Source organism: Gymnoscopelus microlampas (genome assembly GCF_963454915.1).
Source record: "Gymnoscopelus microlampas genome assembly, chromosome: 22".
In the NCBI taxonomy this organism is placed as follows: Eukaryota; Metazoa; Chordata; class Actinopteri; order Myctophiformes; family Myctophidae; genus Gymnoscopelus; species Gymnoscopelus microlampas.
In genome coordinates, this window is record NC_139959.1 from 41,694,352 (window position 1) to 41,717,966 (window position 23,615).

Genomic DNA, 23,615 nt, shown 5'->3' on the forward strand with positions numbered 1-23,615 from the left:
ACTTGAACCCTAGCATCCCTTTTCTGAGGAGAACTTTGGCCAAAAATAGCCGATCTACAAGCTCACAACACTGCGAGGCGTTGTGAGCTTGTAGATCTGCTATTTTTGGCAAAGTGGTTGGGTGTAGAGCAGGGGTCTTCAACCTTTTCAGGCCAAGGACCCCCTAGCTGATAGAAAGAGATGAAGCAGGGACCCCTTCTATATTGTATAAAATTGTGTTTCAGATTAACCTTTTTTTCTTTTTTTACTTGGTCTGCTCTTTTTTCCCTCTACACCTCTTTGCCAAGAATAGCAGACCTACAAGCTCACAACTCCTCGCGCTGCAAGGCGCTGTGAGCTTGTAGATCTGCTATTTTTGGCTAAAGTTTTCCCCAGAATATGGATGCTAGGGTTCAAGTGGTTAATGCGAAAAAATAAATCATATCACACAAAGATTTGGCAGACCCCCTATAGTAACTCTGAGGACCCCCTAGGGGTCCCGGACCCCCTGTTGAAGACCCCTGGTGTAGAGGGAAAAGAAGAGCAGACTACGTATTGACGGTTCAAGTGGTTAAATGTCTGAAAATACACATTAATCCTACATGATGATAGTGCTATCAAACAAGTCTATGACGCTGTCTAAGAAATCGATCTTGATCTGCAACACAATTTTATACAGTACAATATGTAGTGGGGGTCCCTGATTCATCTCTCTCTCAGCTAAGGGGTCCTTGGCCTGAAAACGTTAAAGACCCCTGCACTAAATGTTGTATTTCGTCTGAGCAATGTGCGCTGCTGCAAACAGCCCAGCGTGCGTGCGTGCGTGTGTGGCTCAAAACAAAGCACAGCGCGTAAAGGTATGCTTTCAACAGGGACGTGCACAGATAGACTCTAGGTGTTCCTACAGCACCTGCCCTTTGCCCTCTTGACCAGAAGTGCCCTTTTGAAAAAAAGAAAACATTTTTTTTGTTTTTCAGTTTACAGCAGGGGTCTTCAACAGGGGGTCCGGGACCCGTAGGGGGTCCTCAGAGTTACTACAGGGGGTCCGCCAAATCTTTATGTGATATGATTTTTCTTTTTACCATAACCACTCGAAACCTAGCATCCCTTTTCTGAGGAGAACTTTAGCCAAAAATAGCCGATCTACAAGCCGATCTACATTGTAGATCGGCTATTTTTGGCAAAGAGGTATAGGTGTAGAGGGGAGAAAAGAGCAGACCAAGTAAACAGACTTGACAACAAAAACAGACAAAAAAGTATAATTTACTTGAGCACCTGCCCCTCAAAATGTCTGTGCACGCCACTGGCTTTCAACACTTGGAGTTATTGCCATAATTCTGAGTTTGTGTCAGTCAAAACATTTCTCTAAGTCCATTGTAAACTTTATTTTGATTTTTTAATTAAAAACAATTTCAAGCATTTAAAAAAAAAAATAATTTCATAGATAAATAAAAACAAATCAAAGAAATTCCTTAAATTAGGAAAACAATCTTTAAGAAATTGTTAAAATAGCAGATCTAAATTCACAACGACTAGTAGATTTTCACTAGTTTGGGTTCCGGGGAGACATCAAATTTCTCTTTTGGGTCTTTAGCTAAAAGAAGTTAGAGTATGTTTGTAAAGTTGACCCGGAGGTCAAGGCTCCAAAATGAGATCCTATTTTGGGGGTTTTATTTCTCCCACTTCTCCTCCACCAAACTCCAGTGTAGCTTTGTACAGTGCAAAAATAGATATATTCGAATAGCCAAAAAAAATAACAATGGCCATACAAAAAATACAGAACTCTTAATGCAAAACTTTGGAAAAAGCAAAAAAAGAACACACAAACTGCACCAGGCTCCGCCCCCATCAAAAGGGTCCTGGCAGCTCTTTCATTGGCCTACTAGGTATATGCCCCGCCCCGAACGTAACTGACTCTTTGTACCTGCAGTCTCCTTTTTTTTTTTTTTTTTTTATAAACTTTGTTTATTGGATTTTTCTGCAGCAGTATTCAGCATTAAAAAAACATAGGGTACAGAAAAGCTTTTTAAAGCAGCCAATAAAATACAACATTCCAATAGACACATTCAATTATCACCCCAAACATGAAGACATCAATTAAAAACAAAATATATATCCATATAAAAAAATATATATATAAACAGACCAAACAAGACAAACAAAACCAGAACAAAAAACACCAGTCAAGCAATACATATCTATGTCACGTTTAAAATCCGCTATACAGCACCACACCCCTTTTTTATAGGAGAGGATCCTACCAAAAACACAGGAAGCAATTACCCATCAATATCTTAAATCTATAGGCTTACATCTTATATCTCATGAATAGCCCAACACATAAATATAGGTATTGTACTTTTTAAACTAAATACCATTTTGGGTTTGAATTCATTTCAGAAGACGATAGAATACTTTGCTCATAAACATTGTCAAACACCCCTCCTCCACAGTACATGGCACCTTCCACTGGGAACTCCCCTACTTAAGCAGAATGGTTTAGTCCTGCTCTGTTTCGGCAGTTCCTCATTCAACCCAGATAGATGGCTAGTACTGCAGAGGAGCTACAGGTGACAAACTATGAGCATCAACAGGTTACAATAAACTGAATGTTTTACCCTGTAAAGTGAGTGTATCATTTGTGAATGTGTGAATGCATTCAACAGTATTGACATTATAGTATTGACATCTTGTTAGGACATAATCTGTCACGCAACCCACAGTCACTTCAAACGGTTGCAGCTGTGTGGTGTGTGTGCGTGCAATGTCCTTACCCAGTGTGTCTATGTGTGTAGGGCACGTGTTGCCCCGTGACAATGTTAATGCAACATGCCTAACACGACTACGGTGGTTATATTTGGTCTCCCTGTGTTTCTTTTGAGAAATAATGTCATGTGGCTGGATAGGGAAACTAATCGTTGACAAATGTGTGTTTTTTCCATGAATATCACGATGCAAATGATCTCCCCTCACCCCTCAGTGAGCAGTTATTGTGCTCTATTAGTGGTAGAAATGTGGGCACTCACGGTGGGGACCCGGAGTAGAGTTATCAACGGGCTTGTAAAATCATTTTAGGCCCAAAAACCTGAACAGGCAGCATGTGCTCAATGTCCTCAAAGTCACGCATCTAACACACTTTGAACCGAGCCAATTGGACCTTCTGTTCAAGAGATAATGGCCGAAACATCTTGAAAACGGCCACTTTGCCGATTTTCAATGTTTGAGTTTCGTCCATTTTTGCCAGTTTTTGTTTTAAGAACACGGGCTAGGAGGGTCAGACGGCGAAAAAACAGATACCTGAGTAAAGTTCACTTTGAGCCCCATTAACTGCCATTTCCGTCTGCATTACCGTTCGGCCGCTAGGGGCAGTTGAAATGTTTTTTTTTGGGGGGGGTAATTGATGTTGGTCGGGTTGGGGCAGAATTTCAGAACTCTAGACCCCGGGTTATGACATGAAAGTTACGGATTGCAGCCTTAACCCATTAAGGATGAGGTTTGGATTCTACAAAATGTCTTCTAAATCCTAACGTTTTTTTGTTTAAACTTATGTTGCTATGTCAGTGGTTCTCAACTTTTTCATGTCAAGGACCCCAAAATGACATGCATTAGGCCACAGACCCCCCATATCAAAATATTTAGGGATGTCCGATTTTATCGGCCTCCCGATATTATCGGCCGATATTAGCATAAAAATTGATATCGGGAAAATATCGGTATCGGTTTTTGAAAAAATTTTTTTTTTTTTTTTTTTTTTTTTTTTTTGCTTTATAAGTAAGTTACAGGAGTTTTTACTGTATATGCTGTGTGTGATATGAAATTTGAGCTTACCCTAATCACAATAATCCCCGCATATATCGGTATCGGTTGATATCGGTATCGGTAATTAAGAGTTGGACAATATCGGTATATCGGTTATCGGTAAAAAAGCCAATATCGGACAACCCTAAAAATATTTGAGTTACAAATGTTCGCTTTAACGATATATATTGACATGACAGGAAATTGGGGCTTTTGCTTCAGGCTGGAGGAAGTTATGTGACAAACAGTTTATTTAGACGGGACAGCTCATATTAACATTAATAAACACTCAGTGGTTCAACCAGTGGTCCTTGAGGGGATTGCAGGTGGTCCCCAGCTAAATGATGGAGAGTTGGTAACCAAATGGACCCTTATAGATCTTTAACTCTTGAGAGTGTAAAATGAAACCAAATGGACCCTTATAGATCTATAACTCTTGAGAGTGTAAAATGAAACCAAATGGACCCTTATAGATCTTTAACTCTTGAGAGTGTAAAATGAAACCAAATGGACCCTTATGGATCTTTAACTCTTGAGAGCGTAAAATGAAACCAAATGGACCCTTGATTTACAAGACGTCTTCACAATTAGAGAATGTAGAAGGTTTTTTTTTTCACTGGTGGTCCTCGGACCACTGGTTGAGAACCAGACTGTCCCAGAGTAAGGCAGGCTTAGTCCATGTAACGTTTTGTACACTTTACAAGCTCGTTTGAAAACTTTAACCCATTAAGACCGGGAACGCATCTGTGTCATTTTAAGATTTCTTTGGGCTATTCAAAAATAGCAGATCTACAAGCTTTGAATATATATATACAGGGGTGCACATAACTTGTGTGCAGGTGCGCATGCGCACCCAAAATAAATAATGCGCACCACATCAGACGACGCGAGGCGCTTTTGTGTACCAACAGCTGGGACAGGAATTTCCAAGCTTTTATTTTTTAGCAAAAATAAAAAATAAAAGCCTGGAGATCGAGGCTAGGAATTTACTTCCTGAAGCCACACTCACACACTCTCGCTAAAGCACGCGTCGGCCCCATGTACAGCCATTAGGCGCAGGGGAAGGGGACGCATGCTGCACGTGCTTGTGTTATTGTTGCTTCGCCTCGCATCGCCTCGCTGCGTGCACGCAGCCAGCAGCGGCTGTTAGAGGCACTCTTCACCGATGATGAACGCGCCATAACGGTGCAAAATATGCCGTGAACGTCCAAATCTGGCGGATAAAAGCAGTGCAGCACAGGGCAGCAACCTTGGGGGCTTCTCCTAACGGCGTGTGAGAAAAAAAACGGCGAAAATCGCGTCTGTCCGGGGCTTCAGTGCGGCTGCAGAGTTCATGTGCAGGGCTGGGCTGAAGCAGTGCCGGCACTCGGTGCCGCGCTATGAGCTTGTAGATCTGCTATTTTTGAATAGCCCAAAGTGTAAACTAATGCTTTTTAGCTCAAATCTAAAAATGACACCGATGCGTTCCAGGTCTTAATGGCTTAAAGTGTGACTGTGTTGTGTTGTCTGTCTGCGTTCTCCAGGTACTCCATAGACAGGAACACAGACCTGGAGCGCTTCTTCAACGTGGACGCCCTGAGCGGGGTCATCAGCACCGCCAAGCCTCTGGACCGAGAGGTCAACTCTGTCCACAACCTCACCATCTTCGCCATCGAGAGCCGTAAGTGTCTCACATGTAAACGCCGTCACGCACCACATCCAGCATCCCGCGACCACATCATCACTTCTAATGCAGCAACGTGTTAACATTCTCTCCATGAGGTGGCGGTACATTCCCCCGGACAGTGTGCCCATACAGCAGTGGTTCTCAATGTGGGTGGGGACCCCCACATGATTTGGGGGTGGGTCCCCAGATGACAGGGAAGTGGCAATTTAACCCATTAAGACATGAGGCCGATTCTACAAAATGTCTTCTAAATCCTAACAGTTTTTTTGAAAAAAATCAGTGGTTCTCAAACTTTTTCATGCCAAGGACCCCCAAAATTACATGCATTTGGCCGAGGACCCCCATCTCAAAATATGTGTTGTTCCAGGGACCCCCGAGAAGCAAAGATTTTACAAATGTTCACTTTAAAATATATATATATATTCAGAGATTTGCACACATTTTCTTTTTTTTTTCAAAAATAGCAAATCTGCAAGCTCATAGCGCGGCACTCGGTGCCACGCTATATATGAGCTTGTAGATCTGCTATTTTTGAATAGCCAAAGTGTAAAATAATGCTTTTTAGCTCAAATCTAAAAGTGACACGGATGCGATGGGTTAAGACCGTTTTAATATGGCGACGCAAGGTTAGCGAGAGTGGGCGAGTGCGGCGACATCATCGCTTCGGGCTCAAAACACACCAATCGGAATGATCCGTCTTGGTGTCATTGTAAAGAGGAAGTTGTCAGTAAAGCCTCGTGGGTTGTCTCTCTCCTGTCAATTCAATTCAAATGGGCCTTATTGGCATGCAGTGTTGATTGTGTCGACTGAAACTATGATGAAAAGTGTTTGTCGACTACCTGTTTTCTAACAACAACAAAAAAAACTAAGCTATGATGACTAAAACTAAGACTAAATATATTTACAATTTTGTCAACAAAACAAAAACTAGACTAAAATGTTAAAAACCCAGTGGCGTGCACAGACATTTTGAGGGGCAGGTGCTCAAGTAAATTATATTGTTTTGTTTACTTGGTCTGCTCTTTTTTCCCTCTACACCTATACCTCTTTCCCAAAAATAGCCGATCTACAAGCCCACAACGCCTCGCAGCGCGAGGCGTTGTGGGCTTGTAGATCTGCTATTTTTGGCTAAAGTTCTCCTCAGAAAAGGGATGCTAGGTTTCGAGTGGTTATGGTAAAAAGAAAAATCATATCACATAAAGATTTGGCGGACCCCCTGTAGTAACTCTGAGGACCCCCTAGGGGTCCCGGACCCCCTGTTGAAGACCCCTGCTGTAAACTGGAAAAAAAAAACACGTTTTTTTCAAAAGGGCACTTCTGGTCAAGAGGGCAAAGGGCAGGTGCTCTAGCACCACCTAGAGTCTATCTGTGCACGTCCCTGTAAAAACCCTAACCCTAACCCTGACTAAAAAACATGCAACCAAGTGTAAACTGAATAAAAATGTGCCGTCGAAATCAACGCTATTAGCATGAGAACACATGCATGTACATTGCCGAAGCAAAAGTTGAACGGAACAACCTTTAAGGTGGTTGAATTCCATCAGACATCCTTCTCCTGTCACAACAGCTCACCAGTGTTGCTGCTATGTTCACACATCGTTGTACTTCACCCAACAGATTTGGGAGTTTTTTTGTCATTTCCCCCCCCCCCCAAACTCTCCTTGGGTGATTGTAATCGGTGGGAAGTATCCCACTGAGCATTTTTCGGGCTATTGGACGTCTAAAATGTTTTTTTTTTCAACGTCTATTCTTAGCCGAGAAGTTTATTATCTGTTTTTTTAAGCTTCTATATATAGACGTCTATATTATAGCCGTGAAATGACATCTATAATATAGAACAGGGGTCTTCAACGTTTTCAGGCCAAGGACCCCCTTGCTGAGAGAGAGAGATGAAGCAGGGACCCCCTACTCTATATTTGTATGAAATTGTGTTTCAGATTAAAGTTTTTTTTTTTTTACTTAGTCTGCTATTTTCCCTCTACACCTATAGCCTCTTTGCCAAAAATAGCAGATCTACAAGCTCTCAACGCCTCGCGCTGCGAGGCGTTGAGAGCTTGTAGATCGGCTATTTTCGGCTAATGTTCCCCTCAGAAAAGGAATTCTAGGGTTCAAGTGGTTAATGTAAAAAAAAAAAAAATCCTAAATCCCATCACACAAAGATGTGGCGGACCCCCTATAGTAACTCTGAGGACCCCCTAGGTGTCCCGGACCACCTGTTGAAGACCCCTGATATAGAATATATCTATGGACGCTTCAAAAACAGATAATCAATGTCTAGGTTTCTATACGTTGAAAAAAAGGTTCACAATGAGACCACTTTTAGAAGGAGGTCTAATAGCCGACTATGGCTCACCGGGATGTGTCTTTGATGTCTTGGTACTAGGGGTGTGCCGATATATTGTCCCGCGATATATCGCAATACGTTTTCGTGACGATATGTATCGTTTTGAATAAAAATATATATCGTTTTGAGAAAAAAAAAAAAAAAAAAAAAAAAAAATCTACTACAATAATAATAATCAGGCATGCAAACAGCCCCGAGGTGAAAAGGGTGACAACATGTTGTTGTTTTTTTCGGGTCAGGTGTCACACTATTGCCCTATTTGGATTCAAAACGGCTATTGTAGCTGAAAAGCTTCAAGTTTGCATGTCTGAATAATGCAAAAACAGAATTATTTGTTTGCATTTGCTTTCTTTCTCCCCCATATATTTTCATAATAAAAAAGTGCGTATCGTATCGAAATCGTATCGAAGTTGTGAGCCAAATATCGTATCGTATCGTTTGGTGAAATGAGTGTATCGGCACACCCCTACTTGGTACAGTGGTTAGGAAGTGTACGTGTAGCTCACTTCCTCATTGTGTGTGCAGTGTCTCCCAGATGAGTCACCACCTCAAACACACACACACACACACACACACACACACACACACACACACACACACACACACACACACACACACACACACACACACACACACACACACACACACACACACACACACACACAGTGTCATGGGGGTCACAGTGAGAGGGCTGTCGGGTAATGTTAATTCACATGCTGTGGGGGGGGGTGGGGGGGGTCGTGCTGACCTCGGGGCCTCCCTGAGCCGTGGCGTGCGTCGTCTCTCTCTCTCTCTCTCTCTCTCTCTCTCTCTCTCTCTCTCTCTCTCTCTCTCTCTCTCTCTCTCTCTCTCCTCGCACACAGAGGGACGAGGTGCTGACTAAGGGGGGGCCGGGCGCCGTTCTCTCGCCCACATGTGAACTATATGCTAATGTGACGCAGAGAGAGAGAGAGAGAGAGAGAGAGAGAGGCGCCACACGCGTGCCCTTTGTGGCTTTGTCTCTCAAACTAGATCCAAGGTCACTGAGGAGGGGCTGTTCCTGCTGTTCCATGTTCCTCCCCTCTCTCCCCCCCCCCCCTCCGTGCTGTCACGCCGTGACTCACAGCAGGGGGCCGGCGGCGGGCTGCATGGCCGCCGCCGTGAAGACGAGACGTGTGACGAGAGTTTTTTAACCCATTAAGACCCAACAGTTTTCTGGAAAACCCATGTTTCTAATAAGTCAGTGGTTCTTAAACGTTTTCACGTCAAGAATCACCTAAAATGATATGTATTTGGCCACGGACCCCCCATCTTAAAATATATTGTTCCAGGGACCCCCCAGAAGCAAAGATTTTAGCTAAAATATATATATATATATATATATATATATATATATATATATATATATATATACTCAAAGTGTCGCGCTATGTATGAGCTTGTTTATCTGCTAAAAGCAGCCAAAGCCAAAGTATACAATAACGCTTTAAGTGGTTATTTTGCGTTAATTTTGATCCCACAATTTTGTAACCCATTTTATTTCACCCGGTGCTAATTGCCTATGTAATCAAGGGCGCTACTCTCCCTCTGCCAGCCTGGGGAGAGCCCAGAAATGAGCCCCATGTCTCCTTCAATGCATGAGGAGCTAGCTAGCTAGCTAGCTCTCCCGGTTCTACTGTAATGTGTTAAGACAGCCTCGCCGTAGCGGCGTGAGTTTAAAAGAACAACAACAACAAAGTCAGACGACAAACACGTCGGCGGCTCGCCCGTTCCTTCATAGCCGTCACATCTCCACAGATATACACATGTTCAAAAAGAAAGCATATCAGTGTTTTTTTTTTTATACCTTTGGCTTTTAACCTCAGAAAGATGTGTTGCTATTTATTTACATGGATGAAGGGCCGTGTTCCGTTGCTGTCTGAAACGCACGTGCTCTCGCTAAAAATAGCAACAAAGGGGAGTAACGCATTAAGACCTGGAACGCATTTGTGTCATTTTTTTCTATTTCTTCGGCTATTCAAAAATAGCAGATCTGCAAGCTCGTAGCGCGGCACCGAGTGCCGCGCTACGAGCTTGTAGATCTGCTATTTTTGAAAAGCTAATCTTACAAATGATGTGCGAAACTCTGAATATATATTTTATAAAGGGAACATTTTTAACTCAAATCTTGCTTATGGGGGATTCTACAAATGTTTTCCTTTTTCTCTTTTTTTTAAAACTTATTTTGCTATAATATCAGTGGTTCTTAAACTGTTTCATGTCAAGGACCACCCAAAATGATATCTATTTGGCTGTGGACCCCTATCTGAACACATTTTGTTCCAGGGACCCCCAGAAGTAGAGATTTGAGTTAAAAATGTATTCAAAGATTTGCACACATTTTCAAGATTCTTTAAAACAAATAGCAGATCTAAAAGCTCATAGTAGGAACTCAGTACCGCGCTATGTAGATCTGCTATTTTTGAATAGCCAAATAAATCAAAAAATGGTCTTAAAGGGTTAATAATAACGTTAGAATATCATGTGAAATGTCAGAGTAGTCTCTATGCGTGAGATACTGTACTCTCCTCTGACACACAGCGATGCTTGAGTGCTTGTTCTGAGATGAAAAGCATCTTTTGAGTTCCACAAACTGGCAACCGCCCCCCCACTGCTCTGAATGCCTTATGACAATATTCATAACATAGTATTTATAAGTAAAAGTATCAATACCCTATTGTAGAAATTACAAGTACAAGTTGGTTATTCAATATTCCCTTGAGTGAAAGTACAAAAGTATTGGTATCAAAATGTACTGAAAGTACCAAAAGTATTGTGGTGCAGTAAAAAGTACAATATTAGCTTCTTGAGAGGTAGTGGAGTAGAAGTAAAAAATATAGGAAATTAGAAATACTCCAGTAAAATAAAAAATGAAAAACTCAAAATTGTATAAGTACAGTACTTGAGTAAATGTACTTAGTTACCGTCGAGAGAGAGAGGGAGAGGGAGAGAGGGAGAGCGCGCATGTCTCGGAGGCTAAGGGGGGGGGGGGGGGGGGGGGGGGGGGATTGTGCATTTGAGCTGCAGTCACTCACGCGTCTCGTTCAGAGCCCGACGCCAACAGTTCCGCGGCCCCCCCGAGGCGCCATGCGTCCTTTTTATCACCGTCAAACCAGCCGCCGTCCCGGATGTGTCACCATCCTGGCGTCATGCATGTAGTCAGCATGGTGTCAACGCCATTCTACATCACCATCCTCCTGGATCAGGTTAACGGCCATTTATTTGGGCTATTCAAAAATAGCAGATCTACAAGCTCATAGCGCGGCACCGAGTGCCGCGCTATGAGCTTGTAGATCTGCTATTTTTGAAAATCGAATCGTGAAAATATGTGCAAATCTTTGAATATATATATATATATATTAGGGCCGGGACTTTAACTTCGCGTTAAATTAGATCAATTAACACATCGGGTGCCAAACACGGTCTGAACCGTGCGTTTACATAGTGGCGGTTCCGAAGCTTCGGTGCCGAACACGGTCTGAACCGTGATTTCAGTCTTTTTGTTTTTTTCGTTTTTCTCCGCGCGGGCGGGGCTAGAGCAGCTCTGGGAGCACCCATTGTAATCCTGCGAAGGAAGTGCCAGATCGCTCACCGGAAACACTTTTTTTCCGCCCATCCGGTTCCTGTCTATTTCCTACTTTGAAACGCCTATATCTCCGAATCTGTTTCCTGTGGGGAAAAACGGTCATGCGCGATGCGCGATTCCCCCCCCCCGTTGTAACTCGGCAGGGTAATGTTATGGTTCCAGCCTGTAGCCAGGCTCATGGCAGAACATGAATCGATGCTTTTTTTTGCGTGGATTTGCTTGTAACGCACGCGGAAACAACAAACAGCAAAGCGCAGTCAATGGGAGAATGCTGGCACCCACGGTAAGTTGTTATGAAAAAACGCTGGCACCCGATGTGTTAATTACAGAAAAATTATCGCGTTAAAAAAATTAACGCAATTTAATCGCACCTATTTTTGCACCGCGGAACGTTTCTCACTGGACGAGTTTCAGACGGACCGTTTATAGCAGCGCACTAACAGACGGTAATTCTCACTTCTCAGGTATGACAGACAACATCAAAGTCTACTGCAGCCAGCACAGTGCATAAAAACATGATGCCTGCTTGATAATGTTGGCTGGGCAAGTCAGAATCTGTAATGGAAGCCCCCGCCTACGCGTTTGTCCCGTTTAGGGGGGGGGGGGGGGGGGGGGGGTTCCACGATGCGGTGCGGATCACATGCGCGCGATTTTAATTCATAATAATTAATGAATCTACTATAAACAACAGCAACAACACTCTACCAGCCTCCAGTGGTGGAAAATTGCTGATCTACAAGCTCACAATGCCTTGCGCTTGTAAATCTGCTATTTTCACATGGCTGTAATGTTTTATAATAATAATCGAAATCTACAAAGTAACTAGTAACTGTTTTTCAAGTTTTCAAATAATTGTAGTGGAGTAAAAGCACAATATTTGCCTCTGAGATAGGAGTTACTGGAGTAGAAGTAAAAGTATTAGAAATTGGAAATACTCTAGAGTCAAGTGCAAATACCTAAAAATTGTACTTAAGTACAGTTCTTGAGTACATGTACTTAAAGACGTATGCCAAAATCCATTTGAAAAAATTGCTTTTCACTGTTCTCAGGTCAAATATTGATATGCGATTAAAATGCGATTAATTGCGATTAATTAATTACAAAGCCTCTAATTAATTAGATTATTTTTTTTAATCGAGTCCCAGCCCTAATATATATATATATATATATATATATATATATATATATATATATATATATATATATATATATATATATATATATATATATATATATATATATATATATATATATATATATATATATATATATATATATATATATATATATATATATATATATATATATATATATATATATATATATATATATATATATATATATATATATACATTTTTAACTCAAATCTTGGGGTCCCTGGAAACAAAAAAACATTTTGAGATGGGGGGGGGGGGTCCGCGGCCACATTGGGGGGTCCTTGACATGAAATAGTTTGAGAACCACTGATACTGTAGCAACATAATTATTATATATATATTTTTTAACTGTTAGGATTTAGAAGCAAAGATTTGAATTGCTTTAAAAAATACATATTTGTTCAAAGATTTGCACACATTTTCACGATAAAAAAAAATCTACAAGCTCGTATGAGCTTGTAGATCTGCTTTTTGATCTTGTTTGATCTAAAGTGACAAAGTATGCCTTCCCGGATTGAATGAGTTAAAAGCCGCTAGTGCTTGACAGACAGACAGACAGACAGACAGACAGACAGACAGACAGACAGACAGACAGACAGACAGACAGACAGACAGGCAGGCGGACAGGCAGACAGGCAGACAGACAGACAGGCAGGCAGGCAGGCAGACAGGCAGGCAGACAGACAGACAGACAGACAGACAGACAGACAGACAGACAGACAGACAGACAGGCAGGCAGGCAGGCAGACAGACAGACAGACAGACAGACAGACAGACAGACAGACAGACAGACAGACAGACAGACAGACAGACAGACAGACAGACAGACAGACAGACAGACAGACAGACAGACAGACAGGAGAGAGGGAGGGGTAGTGGCATAAAGCCTCACTACGCAGAATGACTTGCTCACTCCTCCGCGGCGGCCTCGCCGTCGTCTCTTTCCAGCAGAACCGCCACGGCGGTGTAATTAGCTCGGCTGATCACTTTGGCCCGATACCCTGGTGTAGCGGCCAGAGGGCTGTCAGCTGAGCCGTGGGCACATTGTATATTTCATTAGAGCCAGGCAGCACTTTGGGATTAGTTGCCTCATTTCGCTCGACCTTTTGTGATTAATTAAAAACACATGAGGAAAGATCAATATTCCATAAATTGGCCGAGTGCGTAAACACGCACGCACGCACACACACACACACACACACACACACACACACACACACACACACACACACACACACACACACACACACACACACACACACACACACACACACACACACACACACACACACACACACACACACACACACACGTTTTTTTAAAGGCCGAGTGAATGAAAAGTTTGCTTGAAAGGCTGGCAGCAAACTTTTTATTAACCCATTAAGACCTGAGGCGATTCTTAAACATGTTTTCTAAATCCTAACAGATTTTTTGAAAAAAATCTAAAAGATGTTTCAAGATTTTTCAAAAATAGCAGATCTACAAGCTCATAGCGCGGCACTCGGTGCCGCGCTATGAGCTTGTAGATCTGCTATTTTTGAATAGCCAAAGAGATCTAAAGTGATATGTGTTATTTTTTCATTTCTTTGGCTATTCAAACATAGCAGATCTATAAGCTCATAGTGCGGCACTTGAGCAGCTTGTAGATCTGCTATTTTTTTGGGGGGGGGGAAACATGAAAATGCGTGCAAATCGTTGAATACATATATTTTTTTCAAATATTTGCTTCTGGGGGATTCTACAAATGTCTTCTAAATCCTAACAGTTAAAAAAAAAAAAAAAATTATGTTGCTATAATCAGTGGTTCTCAAACTTCTTTTCTTGTCAAGGACCCCCAAAATGATATGTATTTGGCCGTGGACCCCCATCTCAAAATATGTTGTTCCAGAGACCCCCGAAGCAAAGATTTGAGTTACAAAGTCTGCTTTAAAGATGCTTTATTCGATGATTTGCAAAAATGTTATCACCGCCATATAGCGCGGCACAGAGTATGAGCTTGTGGATCTGCTATTTCTAAATATCCAAATAAATCTTAAATGACACAGATGCGTTCCCGGTCTAGATGGATTAATCTCTCTTCCGCTCTCTTCTTTGTGTTCCGGTTTTAGTTTTTCGATGGATTGAATAGTTTATTAACACGTTTTCAAACTGTACAGCAAAGTGCAATTAAGGGACTCCTTTTATTTATCTATATGTGTGCATTTGTGACTCTTATTTATTATGCACTTTAGTCACATTAATTTAGTATGCAGATTAGTCATGCATTATGCACTGCTTCTCCTATCTCTTTTATGATATAACGCTCGTATATGTCTTTTAACTGCATTGATGAGGCTGCACAACTAAGAATTTTCATGAAAAAGTTTGAGCACCACTGATATAGAAACATGTTTTTTTTTTTTTTTTTCGAGGGGGCACGGTGGCGGAGTCGGTAGCGCTGTCGCCTCACAGCTAGAAGGTCCTTGGTTTGATTCCCGCAGGGGACGCTGTGAGCTAGGTGGGGTTGGTGAAAGGGCCTTTCTGTGTGGAGTTTGCATGTTCTCCCCGTGTCTCCTAGGGTAGTTAATACTTACAAAAACATGCAGTAATCCTGGTCACTATACTGCCTCCCCCTGGTCAGCCGGGGCGCCTGATGTAGGGGAAAGGAACTGGTTGGAATAACGTGTTCCTTCCACGCGCTACGTCCTACCGGGGAAACTCCCCCCTGTCAGGTGACAAGAAGGTCAATTGGCTCTCATGTATTGAAGGAGGCATGAGCTCGGCCCTGGCCTCCCTAGGTTGGCAGAGGGAAGGTAGTGCCCAGGATTACATAGACAATTGGCACTGGGTGTAAAAAAATGGGGTTACAAAATCGTGGGATAAATATATTTAAAAAAAAAAAAAAACTTTTGTTCAGAATACCGTTGGGATTTAGAAGACATTTTTAGAATCGGCTTCAGGTCTTAATGGGTTAAGCTGAACTATAGCACTATGTTGTATATAGTTTATATACTCATTATAATATTATGTACACGTATCTCTCAAAGTGTATTTACATTTCTTCTCTAATGTGTTTCAGAGGACCCGACCCAGATTGGAAAAGGAATCACTCTCATCACGGTGCTGGACATAAACGACAACGCCCCGGTCTTTGCTATCGACTACGAGACGCTGGTCTGTGAGAACGCCCTGGCAGGACAGGTAAGAGATAACAACGTCAAAATAATGTATACTTTACAGGTTAAAGGACGACTTCACCGCTTTTCAACCTATCTTCATATAATTGGTCCTCACTAATACTCATGATAAAATGGTACCATTTTCTTCTACTCGGCCTGTGTCTCATAGGAGGGCTGTGGACAGTCCAGAAACCGTCTACCAGTGACATCATCGTTAGGCATGATTCTTTTTTCCCAACAAGATTTCACATTTTTTATTTAGATTTTTATTAACACGAGAACAATGGCTTCTTTTATTGCATTGCAACTTTCCAGGAATAGAAAGCCTGCCGTTTCTATTAGCTTGGATTCCCCATTGATGATGTCACTGGTAGACGGGACTCTGTTTCTGGTGAAAACCAAGCTGTATTCAACTACCTCTAGCTAAAGAACGGAACATGCTATCAACTCACTTTTTCTTCAGATGAAAGAAGAGAGAAGAGATTCTACTATGTGTTCATAGTCATAGCACAAAATATTCTGTGTGTCCTCAAAGATGAGTCAGAATGGTCAAAATGTCTGGCAGTGGGGACGCCTGTTCTACTGTAGAAAACCCTATGGCAGTCAATGTGTTAACTATAGGTAACTTTGAGCATTGTTCAGACCAAACGCTAACGACAACAATTCCGTGGCCCCCCCAGGCGGCAGGCGGCCTTCTTTATAACGTCCTTGTCAAGTCAGCCACGCCCGAGTGTCATCCGGCGTCCTCTGTAGTCAGCATGCCAGGCTAAATCACCGTCCTCCGTATCAGCCGCAGCCGCTAACACTCGCATGACTACGGTTTCAGCATCCCCTATGCTCCCTAGATTCAGGTCCAAAAGACCGTTTTTTTCCCGCTATTCTATTGGTCTATTCTCAAAATCGGTCAGTTTGACCGGTTAAGCCACTTTTGTTTTAGTACCTTTGCACTATTTCTATACTCTGTCAAAGCACTGGGGTCAGTTCAGCAAAAGCTAAGGTATGGCAACGTTAGGGTTGACAACTCCCAGAGATTAACCCATTAAGACCAGAATCTGTGTCACTTTTTCATTTGAGCTAAAAAAGCATTATTTTACACTTTGGGCTATTAAAAAATAGCAGATATACAAGCTCGTAGTGCGGCACCGAGTGCCGCGCTACGAGCTTGTAGATCTGCTATTTTTTTTTAAATCGTGAAAATGTGCACAAATCTTTGAATATATATTGTTTAAAGCGAACATTTTTAACTCTATTCTTTGCTTCTGGGGGTCCCTGGAACAAAACATTTTGAGATGGGGGTCGGCGGCCAAATACGTATAATTTTGGGGGTCCTTGACATGAAAAAGATTGAGCACCACCTGATATAGAAACATACGTTTTTTTTCTCCAGAATACTGTTGGGATTTAGAAGACATTTGTAGAATCGGCCTCAGGTCTTAATGGGTTAAAATTAGGGACACCTATCCTGGGCGTGCGGCAAAGCTATGGAGGCAACTGCCATACCTTGCCATACCGAATTGACGCCCCCTGTGTCAAAGTTTGATTCAAACAGACAAGGCAAACCTGCTGTCTCTGGAAGCCATTAATAATGTCTTTCGTGTGGGTCCAAACTACCCTGTATCTCTCTCCACTTTAGAGCCGGAGGTTGTCCCGGGGAGATAGTCTCAATTAGCATGAGTCACAATCGCTGAGATTAAATAGACGAAGGTATCGCGTGTGTGTTATCGTTCATTAGAGACTCTACTCACATTCCCCATACTGTCAACGCCGCGCTGCAAAATTAATGACTGCTTGACTCTGCCTGTGGTCATATACTCCACAATAATATCACGCCACTAATATGATATTTCACGCCGGGGTGGAGTGGGCTGTCTGCCGCGGTTTGATTCTTCATTTTCGAGAGCCCTGAGTGTAATTAAACAATCACACACGGGGCACTCGTGCAGAAATTGCATGGCGGCGTTCGTCTTGCAATCGGCAGCCTTAGAGAGGGATTTCATTTCATTTGCTTGGAGATGTCTCTGTTCTTTTTGTTTTTTTGGGGGGAAAGGCTTGTCATCAGCGTTGCCATGTCCGCTTATTATAAGCGACGTTGGGCTTATTTTTTCTGTCAAGTCACTTGTACATATTGGTAGTTGTGGGTATGGGCTTGTTTCTAAAGTGTATACAGTAGTTGCTTAGTCTTGCTTCCAAATGGTGTTTAAACCCAGTGGTTCTTAAACTTTTTCATGTCAAGGACCCCCAAATTGACACTTATTAGCCCGCAGACCCCCATTTGAAAAGATAAGCCAGGGACCCCCATACACGAGAAGATTTTTACGGCTCTAGCGGTGATTTTCAACCATTTTAATTTCAAGGACCCTCCGGTTTGACATGCATTAGGCTACGGACCCCCATTTAATGGCATTTCTATCTCTGGGACCCCAATTTATATTGTAAAACCAATATAAATGTACAAATGGAACCAAATGGACCCTATCGGGTCCATTTGGTTCCATGTGTACACTCTCAGAGTTACAGACCCATAAGGGTCCATTTGGTTCCATGTGTACACTCTCAGAGTTACAGACCTGTAAGGGTCCATTTGGTTCCATTTGTACACTCTCAGAGTTATAGACCTGTAAGGGTCCATGTGGTTCCATTTGGGGGGAAGTAGCCGTAGCATATAGTCGCTTCTTTTGGGGCTTGTTTTCATAGACCTGGTTGCTTATATTTCTCTCGCACAAAATCATCTGGCAACGCTCCATGTGTCAGGCTGCTGTTGGTGGGTGTGTGTGTGCGCTGCTTTTTCACCAGGCTGTTTTAGCATTCGGCCTCATTGTGGACTAAATGACTTGTGAGTCCCTGCGGCGGCGATCTGTCTGCCGCTGGCATTTATGAAAGCACAATCAGAGGTGAAGGGTAAAGCCAAGGCGCGCGGAAACAAACCGAATAAGTACGATTGATCAGAATGATGCATGGTATTGGAAATGGCCATTAGGCCCTTTTAAATAGTTATTTGCATTCGTGTTCGCGAGTTGTTTGTCAGCGCGGCTATAGCAGCACACTCGTGGGAAGGTGTTACAGGAATAGCAAATGATTTCATTTGCCAAATGAGATTGTATATTTCATACATACATTCTCCACTCCCTCCCTGCCGTGCATTAGCCCTTTAAGACCTGGAACGCATCTATGTCACTTTTACATTTGAGCTAATAAAACTTTGGCTATTCAAAAATAGCAGATCTACAAGCTCGTAGCGCGGCACCGAGTGCCGCGCTACGAGCTTGTAGATCTGCATTTTTTTTTAAATCGTGAAAATGCGTGCACATATTTGAATATATATTCATTCAAAGCGAACATTTTCAACTCTATTCTTTGCTTCTGGGGGGTCCCTGGAACAAAACATTTTGAGATGGGGGTCGGCGGCCAAATACATATAATTTTGGGGGTCCTTGACATGCAAAGGTTTGAGATCCACTGATATACTGTAGGAACATACGTTTTTTTTTTCCGAATACTGCTGGGATTTAGAAGACATTTGTAGAATCGGCTTCAGGTCTTAATGCATTAGGCATGACCACGGCGTGGCTATTTTCTTTTCTCTCAGTGAGGTTATACAGCAGGGGCCTGGAAGATAACTCTTTCTTTTGTCGCTATACGCCACCAGATATGGTCGTGGCGCTTTTGATCTATGCCTTTTATTATATTTTGTTTCAGGGATCAAATAAATCTTACCCCGGCCCCCATGCAGAGGCTCTCCCGTCGAGCGGGCACAACAACTGAATTTGCTGAACTTGACTGTACTTTGTTGAAGGAAACTGTATAATAATGTGGCTTGTTTTCAGAGGGTGCTAAGCAGTGTGGTTTTCAACCTTTTTTCATGCCAAGGACCCCTAAATTTATATACATTTGGCCGCGGACCCCCATCTCAAAATGTTTTGTGCCAGCTAGGGACTCCAATTAGAGAAGATGTGTGTTAAAAAATGCAAAATTCTTCAAACACTTTCCAGATTTTTCGAAAATGTAAAAAAAATAGCAGATCTACAAGCTTGCAGTGCGGCACGAAGTGACGCGCTGTGAGCTTGTAGATCTGCTATTTTTGAATAGCCAACGTATACAATATGGATAAAGGGGGCAAAATGTATTAACACCACCTTTTGCTGGGGACCCCCTGGAACCCCTTCAAGGACCACTGGTGGTCCCCGGACCACTGGTTGAGAACCACTAGTGTAAAGTAACTAAGTACTGTACTTGAGTAAAATGTTTAGGTATTTTCTTTTGTTTTACTTTAGGCCACGGCCACACCACACGTTAGTTCTACCTCTCTATGGGGTGTAATCTGGTCGTGGTTTGATGTTTTTGCGCATCTTTCCGCATGTCGCGCACATCCTTGCGTTTTAGCTCTATACGCCTGCTGGTACATACCATACCGTACCGCAGTGGTTCTCAAACTTTTTCATGTCAAGGACCCCCAAATTGACACTTATTAGCCCGCGGACCCCCATTTCAAAAGATATACCAGGGACCCCCATAAGAGAAGATTTTTCACGGCTCTAGCAGTGATTCTCAACCATTTTAATTTCAAGGACCCCCAGTTTGACATGCAGTAGGGGTACGGACCCCCATTTAATGGCATTTTTATCACTTGGACCGCAATTTATATTGTAAAATCTATGTCAATGTAACTCTGAGAGTGTACAAATGGAACCAAATGGACCCGTTAGGGTCCATTTGGTTCCATTTGTACACTCTCAGAGTTACAGACCCATAAGGGTCCATTTGGCGCCTAATCTATCATTTAGCTGGGGACCCCCTGGAACTCCCTCAAGGACCCCTGGGGGTCCCCGGACCCCACTTTGAGAACCAATGCCGTACCGGCTGCAAAACCAACTGTTGGCCACGCATAACCTGAGTTTAACAGCGGGCAAACCATAGTTTGGTGTGACCGGGCCCTTACTGGAGTATTTCCAGATTTCAGTAAGCCTACTTGCCCTTGCCAGCGATTCCCAGCGTTTTTAATAACCTTTGAAAAATCATAGAATATTGTTCTTCACAACGATCCACTCGCCGATCGCTTTAAAAGACGTAGGGGGTTCTCTGAGCATCGGAGAAAAACTAATTGTGCCGCCGCGATCATCCATTCCATGTGCAAAACGTACATTAACCACTTCAACCCTACATGTATATACATTTCGGCCACAATGTGTCGTGACACGATGCATTGTGAGCTTGTAGATCTGGTATTTTCAAAAGATTTGTATACATACTTTTATACAACTTTTCTGCATAGTGAGTACTTTTACTTTTGGTACTTTAAGTACATGTTGACACCAATACTTTCACTCAAGTAAATGTGGAATTCCGGACGTTTACTTGTAACAGTAGTAAGTCTACATTTTGGTATTGATAATTTTACTTAAGTATAGCCTACAACAAAAAATGGAGTACTTTTTCCACCACTGCTTGTTTTTCTTTTCTCCCCAAGTTTGGAGCTGCTGCTGCATTGCACTGGAACCAACATGTTGTGTGTGTGTGTGTGTGTGTGTGTGTGTGTGTGTGTGTGTGTGTGTGTGTGTGTGTGTGTGTGTGTGTGTGTGTGTGTGTGTGTGTGTGTGTGTGTGTGTGTGTGTGTGTGTGTGTGTGTGTGTGTGTGTGTGTGTCAGTGAAGACATCAGTGCTGGAGGCATACTGCCAGAGGGCATGGAGGCTATTTTGGGTTTTCTTTTCTGGCACTAAGAAAGGTCTCTGCACCATTTTGAACTGTGGTTCTGCTGGTCACCATGCAGTGTGAAGATAGAGAGAAATGAGAGCGACTAACACATCATCACTGTCCAGGCAGAAACCTCTTATCTCCATTATTTAACTGCTTTTTTGTTCGTGATGATACTACCTTAAACTGCATCCAAGCCTGGAGACGGAATTATAAGATGAAGTAGCCTATAAAAGACGGCATTATGTTATGAAACAAAAAACTAAAAGATGAAATATGCAGATACAAGGTTTCTGCCCGACACTGACGATAGAGCAGTACCAACCAGCTTTGTCATGAATTAATATGACCAGAAAAGTGTTTTTGTATACACGCCATATGTAACATGAGGGAGTGTATACAGACCATATGTAACATGAGGGAGTGTATACAGACCATATGTAACATGAGGGAGTGTATACACGCCATATGTAACATGAGGGAGTGTATACACGCCATATGTAACATGAGGGAGTGTATACACGCCATATGTAACATGAGGGAGTGTATACACGCCATATGTAACATGAGGGAGTGTATACACGCCATATGTAACATGAGGGAGTGTATACACGCCATATGTAACATGAGGGAGTGTATACACGCCATATGTAACATGAGGGAGTGTATACACGCCATATGTAACATGAGGGAGTGCCAGGCGGGACAGTGAGGGACATCATAATTACTATATGAATTGAATAATTTATATTTATTATAATTTATGTTAATTTGTTTATCTTTTGAGTTATGTAATTGTATGAGTGTTGCATGTTGTATGTTGGAGGGGGGGCGGGGGGGGGGGGGGGGTAGGTGTAAGGGCGCACATTAAACAAACACAAATGTACTTTTGACATCCTATGGCTATTGGATACCTTTGTACTTGTCAAAAGCAATAAATATATATATTTTTTTAAAGAATGTGAAATATCTAAAGACGAAATAATGCACATCCTCCGTCTCTTGGTGCTGAGCCAAACTATAAGAACAGAATCATTAAAACAAAGTCTCTTGGTGCTGAGCCAAACTATAAGAACAGAATCATGAAAACAAAGCGGGGGCTCGCCTCGCAACTCACTTTTGAATTCTCCAAGTGTTTTTATTCACGACAAACAGCAGATACGCCGTTTCGACCCTTTCGTTCTTTCTTTTTCAAGTATAAACAAGCTAGCAACAGGGAAATTACATATTTTTATGCAAAAACAGAAGGTAAAATCTAACAGATAAATGTGTTTTCCTTTCCATCAGTGTGTGTAGATTATTAGGGCCAGAGAGAGAGAGAGAGAGGTAATGATAGGATGGCAACACAAAGCCATCACTTACAATCAAGACTATAGAGTCTCTCTATACCGCCGGCCATAGCAACAACCCGCCCGTTGGCCCCTGACAGCATCATCAGCAGGAAAAAGTTCCAGGTAGGGCAGATCTGTAATTACTCTGTAAGGCCAAACAGACAGATTGCCAGCTCGATGCTGGCGGTCTAGTCTGAGCCTGCCAGGCTTCCTTAGGTGTAGCTGGGAGCTATTCTGTTGTATAAAGTGCAGGAGCTTTGCTTGCTGGTGACACAAAAGCAGGTTTTAAAAGAGAGAAATAAAGACACCAGGTCTATGAAAACAAGCCTGATAGAAGAGACTACTACATGAGCGCTTTAACTCATTCGTTCCGGGAACGCATCTGTGTCATCTGCTATTCAAAAATAGCTCATAGCGCACTCGGTGCTGCGCTATGAGCTTGTAGATCTGCTAAATGAAAATTGGTGCAAATATATATATATTCTTTGTTTTTTTTTTGCGGACATTTGTAACTCAAATCCTTGCCTCTGAGGGGTCCAGGGAAGTAAATATTTTACAAATGTTCGCTTAATAAAATACATATTCCATGATTTGCACACATTTTTCACATTTTTCGAATAGCCGAAGAAATCTTAAAATGACGCAAATGATACTTTCCCGGTCTTAAAGGGTTAAACCGATATGCAGCAGCTATTTGAAAATAGTAGATCTAGAAGCTCACAACGTGTCATGTCGTGAGCTTGTACATCTGCTATTTTGAAAAGATTCTTGAAAAAAAGTGACACATTTTGAATATTTCTTGAAACGTTTTAACAACTTTAATCGGGTTCCCTGCACAAAATATCTTTAGATGGGGGTCATATTATTTCATATTAATTTGGGGGTCCTT

At 42.3% G+C, this 23,615-nt stretch overlaps 1 protein-coding gene across 1 annotated transcript in view; it reads left to right on the forward strand.

Annotated features, from left to right (window-relative positions):
* The window catches only part of cdh7a (cadherin 7a), a gene marked incomplete at both ends in the record, with an annotated part of 341,167 nt that overhangs the window by 251,203 nt on the left and 66,349 nt on the right, over window positions 1-23,615 (forward strand). The window contains 2 exons of the mRNA XM_084048218.1: window positions 5,301-5,437; window positions 15,607-15,728. Of these exons, the coding sequence (XP_083904344.1) occupies window positions 5,301-5,437; window positions 15,607-15,728 (259 nt within the window). The remainder of the gene's footprint in view (window positions 1-5,300; window positions 5,438-15,606; window positions 15,729-23,615) is intronic.